This window comes from Poecilia latipinna, unplaced genomic scaffold (assembly GCF_001443285.1).
Source record: "Poecilia latipinna isolate Pla-1442-1.1 unplaced genomic scaffold, P_latipinna-1.0 Scaffold405, whole genome shotgun sequence".
Classification (NCBI taxonomy): Eukaryota; Metazoa; Chordata; class Actinopteri; order Cyprinodontiformes; family Poeciliidae; genus Poecilia; species Poecilia latipinna.
The window spans coordinates 367,865-373,662 of NW_015113021.1; the positions used below are offsets into that span (position 1 = coordinate 367,865).

At 37.5% G+C, this 5,798-nt stretch overlaps 1 protein-coding gene across 1 annotated transcript in view; it reads left to right on the forward strand.

Moving 5' to 3' along the window:
• The first annotated feature begins 3,177 nt into the window (after positions 1-3,177).
• LOC106950521 (transmembrane protein 179) overlaps positions 3,178-5,798 on the forward strand; it is an 8,669-nt gene continuing 6,048 nt past the window's right edge. The window contains exons 1-3 of the mRNA XM_015037435.1: positions 3,178-3,671; positions 4,141-4,278; positions 4,414-4,492. Coding sequence (XP_014892921.1) covers positions 3,349-3,671; positions 4,141-4,278; positions 4,414-4,492 — 540 coding nt within the window. The 5' untranslated portion in view covers positions 3,178-3,348. The remainder of the gene's footprint in view (positions 3,672-4,140; positions 4,279-4,413; positions 4,493-5,798) is intronic.

Consider the following 5,798-nt stretch of genomic DNA (forward strand, 5'->3'; position numbering starts at 1 on the left):
TAGAAACGTCAAAGGATTAGTACAAGGTATTGTGGACAGTCTGGACTTTTGCTGAGGTCGTTCCTTATCAATAATACCTGCTTTTATTCAATACAACGCATTCTCGCTTTTGAGAGACTTGTCCTGTCATCAGAAATCAAATTTCATCATTCCATCATCAACATTGTCAACTTATACGTGTCCAGTTTTGAAGCTCCAGGAGCGATCTCTGTGCGGTTTTCACACAGGAGCCATCGCCAAAATAGCTCAGCTGGGAGAGCGTCAGACTGAAGATCTGAAGGTCCCTGGTTCATTCCCTGGTTCATTCTCGGGTTTCGGCAAATCTTAGAAACGTCAAAGGATTAGTACAAGGTATTGTGGACAGTCTGGACTTTTGCTGAGGTCGTTCCTTATCAATAATACCTGCTTTTATTCAATACAACGCATTCTCGCTTTTGAGAGACTTGTCCTGTCATCAGAAATCAACCTTTCATCACTCCATCATCAACAGTGTCAACTTATACGTGGCCGGTTTTCGAGCTCCAGGAGCGATCGCTGTGCGGTTTTTGCACAGTGACTTCAACCATTAGTCAGACCTCGGCATTTCTGTCTTAGATTTCAACCACAAAACAACATTGATTCAATGACACAGTTTGATTGGATGGTTATTTGATGGTTGATCCACCGTCACTTGTCGACTTCAACCAAAAAGCGACGATTCTAACTTTAATTCAACATTGATTTAACGTTGTGTGCTATCTTGGTTGAGTATTTTGCAAAGTACAGAAACATCTACCAAGTACATAATTTAGTTCTTCTGTGTTTGTTTTGTATGTGCAATGAATTTTCAAACTGTATTCACATCTAGAATGGCAGGTTATTTGATTATTATACAATAGGACCATTGAAAACAATTAGCTATTTTTTTTTTTTTTTGGTGCTTTAGTTTATAATGACTTCCTACTGACAAATTTGCCCTGATTCAGAGGTGGTCTTATGCCTATTCCAAGTTGCCATTTTATAGCACAAAAAGTTCTCTTCAATTACAAAATTGCAATCGAATTTAAGAAGCACAGCTTATGTAGAGAATCACTGAACATTCTACCCAAAAATTTCCTGTACAATGCCCGATCTGGCCAAAAGTTCAAATACAGTGAGCATTAAATAGGAAACCTAGCATTGGGAAAGTCAAGAATTGTGGGGTTTAATTTTGCTCTTTGAGTAAACAGTTTTCTGCTTTTTCTCTCAGATCATTTAAAATTGTTTCTGAAAATCATTTGGATTTAAATGTATGCCTGGACAACATATTGCTCAAGATATTGCATGTTTCCTATATTGAAAATGCATTTATTAACTATTTATGTTTATTTGAATTTGATCTGTGCAGATTATAGCTCTGTTGCCTTGCAGCAAGAAGGTCCTGGATTGAATTCCAGCCCGGGGTTCTAATACATGAAGTCTGCCGGGTCTTCAAGTGCATGTGTGGTTTCTCTGTTGATACTCCAACTGTTTCCCATACTTTAAGATGATGACTGTTAAATGTTCTCACATGTGTTTTTCTCTTTTTTTGGGGGGGGGGGCGGGGGTTCTCCCCAAGTATGTGTCCCCAAGTTGGTTGTTCTGTGTGGCCATGTAATGGGTTGGTGGTCCATCCTGGTTGTGCCCTTCTTACCTAATGATGCGTTTTCATTATAGCTTTTGCTGATTGTATAACGAGTTGCAGAGAGGTATTTCAACCAGCTGCATTCCACATTATTCTTGGCTCTGGAAGTCCACCTGGACTTGCCAGCTACTTTTCAAAAACAAGCTTTAAATGCATCTAAGTACTTCTGTATTTGCAGAAGTACTTCGGGGCTGCTCTCTTTAACGTTGTTTTTTATTGGCTTTCTGAGGATTCAAAGAAAAGCCAATTTCTTAATTAATTTTAGCCTTTTTTTCGACACAATACATGTTATACCTGCCTGCAGAGATTTGACACACATTTCTCCACTGAAGTAGGTCATCTGCAGATATCCTACATGACGTAGGAAGCTTAGTCATAGAAAACGATTTTTTCCTCTGAAGATTGTTTGTGTACGAAGATGTACCACTTCGCCAACACATTTGGCTATAAATGAAAACAAAACAATTTGATCAAATATTTCTGCAATTACACATAGTTATTAGAAATAACTGATAAATATTGGGGTTACACAGTGACGCAGTTGGTAGCAATTCTGCCTTGCAGCAAGAAGGTCCTGGATTTGAATCCTGAAACATAAAAACTCTGCATGAAGTTTACGCGTCCTCCCGGTGCATGGATACTCCGGCTTTCTCCCACAGTCCAACAACACGACTGTCAGGTTGATTGGTCTCTCGAAATTCTCCTTAAGTGGGCGTGTGCGTGCATAATTGTTTGTCCCCCGATGGACTGGCATCCTGTCCAAGGTGTATCCCGTTTCTGACCCGTTGACTGCTGGAGATAGGCACCAGCACCTTTCGTGACCCCACTATAGATGATACATCGACATTCAGTTTTTTTCTTTCCAATGTTCAATACCTTTAAAACAAACAAACAAAAAGAAACAGACACACATTTAATATATATATATATATATATATATATATATATATATATATATATATATATATATATATATATATATATATATATGTATTTCTTTGTTTATTGACTTATAATTGGAAGCAAAAAAAATTGTGGATTTTACATTTCAGTATGTAGCTTCAAAAATGTGCCAAAGATTTGGTTCTTGTTCAGAAATGCATTGCATGTATTCCTTTACTTTATGCAGTCACAGCCACATTTTATAATGCATAAATGAAATGCGACATCAACAGAAGTAATAATATGCAAAGTAAAAAGAATATTGTCAATTACCTGTGTGACCTTTATTGTCAATGTAGATGTATATTACAGATCCCATATAAAAATCTCACTCTTGATATTTTTAATTGCTGAAGAAATTGTCAGTTGATCATATTTGTTCGTAATAGAATACATACAATACTTTATTATAGTTTATTATTATTATTATTATTATTATTATTATTATTATATTATTATTATTACCTGCTGTAATATAGCTTCTATGCGATGATATAGCTGTAATATGCTATATCATCGAATGTTCTGGTACTTTTTTTTAATCAGGACTCTAGAATATGCGTCAGAGTGATCCCTCTGTAGTTCCTCCTCCTCTTTGACGATACGTGCAACCCGTGTAGCGTCTGCCCCGGCCCAGTTCTATAAATACCCACCCTCTCCTCTCTAGAAAGCGCTGTACTTGCGGGATGTGCTGACAGAAGACTTTTCTCTTTATCCCACTAAAAACGCCCATTTTCTTTTGACTTGTTTTTTCGACCTCCGGCATGGAGCTGGACCGCCGGCTGTTGCTAATCCACTGCGCCGCTCACGCCCTCTCGGTCGCGGCGGGACTGCTGGTGGTCGTCCCGATGGCTCTTAACGGCTCGGCTTTCAAAGGCCGCTGCGCCCTCTTCTCCACCGGCTACTGGAGGAAAGAAGACCGGGCCGAGTTTACGGAACAGTCCGGGGAGATGTCTCACCTGGTGGTGCAGCGGTGGGGCCCGCTGGAAGCCTGCCAGCTCGCCACATTTGTGGGTATTTTTACGACGCTTTACGGGGCTGCGCAGGGCTGGAGGTGCCTCTTCTACCTGCACGGACGGCATGACGAGTGAGTCCACGGACACGCACAAACATTATTATTATGGCAGACGCACAAATTTTGCAAATATTTTCAGTCCAAAATAAACATCTGTACAATATGCCTCTAATTGGTATTTTATAACAATATGCAGTTTTGCAGTGAAAAAGCAAAACATTTGTATTTGTACTAATAACTGTAACTAATTATAAAATAACTAATTATTTGTAACAAATTAGTGGTCAATTATAAATGCATTACCATCGAATGTTCTAGGTTTTTTTTTTTTTTTTTGCTGCTTAAACAATTTAATTTGTTGCAGGCTTTATATATTTAATTTCCAATATAAAAAGTGGTTTAAACATGGAAAATAGAGTATTGCAAAGGTAAATACAGGCTCAAACTAACCCAATACTGTCTCATAAATAATAAATTTTATCTTTTTATGTAATAAACGCTGTTTAAGTTGATGTTTTCCCATGTGTGCGTCGCCTCCCAGCACCCTGTTTTCATCCTTCCTCACGGTCTTGCTGAGCGTCTGTGTGCTCTTCCTGTCTGCGGGGGCCAGCGTCATTTTGTCTCTGGGATTCAGCTCTTGGTGCGACACAGTCACCGATGACAACACACGTCCCTACAGGTAAAATCAAATGATAAAGTTGTCTCCGTAATAAATGTTTCAACAGATGGGTAGAACAACTTTTTATGGTCTGTGTTCACAATTATGAGCACTGGTCATAACTTCTCTTGTCTTTCATGCTTGTTTTGTGTTCAGTTGTGCAGAGTCCCAGTCTGTCCCTCTTTACCTGGATGTTGACACGTCTACTTTCTACACAGATCTCAGTCTGGCTCAGGTAGGAGCTCAAACTGAAACACACCAACATGCCTAACATGATAGAATCTTTCATTACTCTATTGACAGGCAATAAATGCGACAGGTGATCAAAAATTATGAGGAAACGGGACAAGTATCAGCATTGTCATCACTGAAGTCAAAAATCTAGATGTTTCATTTATTCAGTGGAAAAGGAGACATTGATCCTGGGCATAGAATCATATGATCTCAAATATAAATTAAAATCTGTTTTGTCAGGAGAATCAAGGTTTTGACCTACTTTTCTAAGTATTGCCAGATTAAACAGCTGGAGGCCTCTGAAACAAATATATAGTTCATGGATTCAAAACTGAAATATTCACACAGTCCCTTGCAAAACTATTTACACACAACTGACTTTTTTTTTTAGCTTTTGTGAAGTTGTAACCACACCTTAATGAATTTTATTGCGTTTTTATGTGATAAACCAACAAGAGGTAGTGATTTTGAAGAAAAGTAATACATGGTTTAACATTTTTTATACATTTCAGCTTTCTGTCCAACATAGCTCTACATTAGGTAGAAACTAGACAACACCCCCTTTGTGAAAACAAGTGGTGGCAGTATCATGCTCTGCGGATGTTTTTCTTCAAGACATTTTGTCTGTTTGGGATAAAGGCACAGACAATCCTGGAACAAAAGCCCTTAAGAGACTGTAAAAGACTTGAGATTGGGCAGAGGTTCACCTTGAAGCATTATATTTATAATAATAAAAAAGGGAAATCTGTGTAGCATTTTCCTCCCAGCTCAATCATTCACTGCTCTGTGTTGGTGTAGCACAGGAGTCTGCAACCTTAAAGAGTCATTTTCACTTTCAGGGCAGCCAAATAAAACTCATTTCAAATGTCCCACAACTTTTTGAAAAAAGACAACTTAAAATTTCAGACAAATAGCTACTATTGGTAATTTGTTGGCATTTTTAAAGAACTACCATTTTATTTCTATTTTTAGAATTTAAAATAAAGATGAAGATGAAAAAATTAGCAAATAGAGGATGGATATTTTTTTCTGTGGAATGGAAAGTTATGTGAAAAATAAAAATGCACCTAGATTCCAACCTAATGTCAAGAAAATGAAATCTAAAAACATATTAGTAATACTTTTAGTGTCTGTGGAAATTCATTTCAAATACTGCAGGAATAAACTGAAAACTATTTAAAATCTGTGTTGTTATCTTCTCTACATTTAAAAATATCAGCTGGTTCCTTTTTTTTTTTTTTTTTTTTTTTTACCAAACCCAATTTTTTAAAAGCCCTTTGGAAATTTTTAAAAGCCCCATTTTGGGG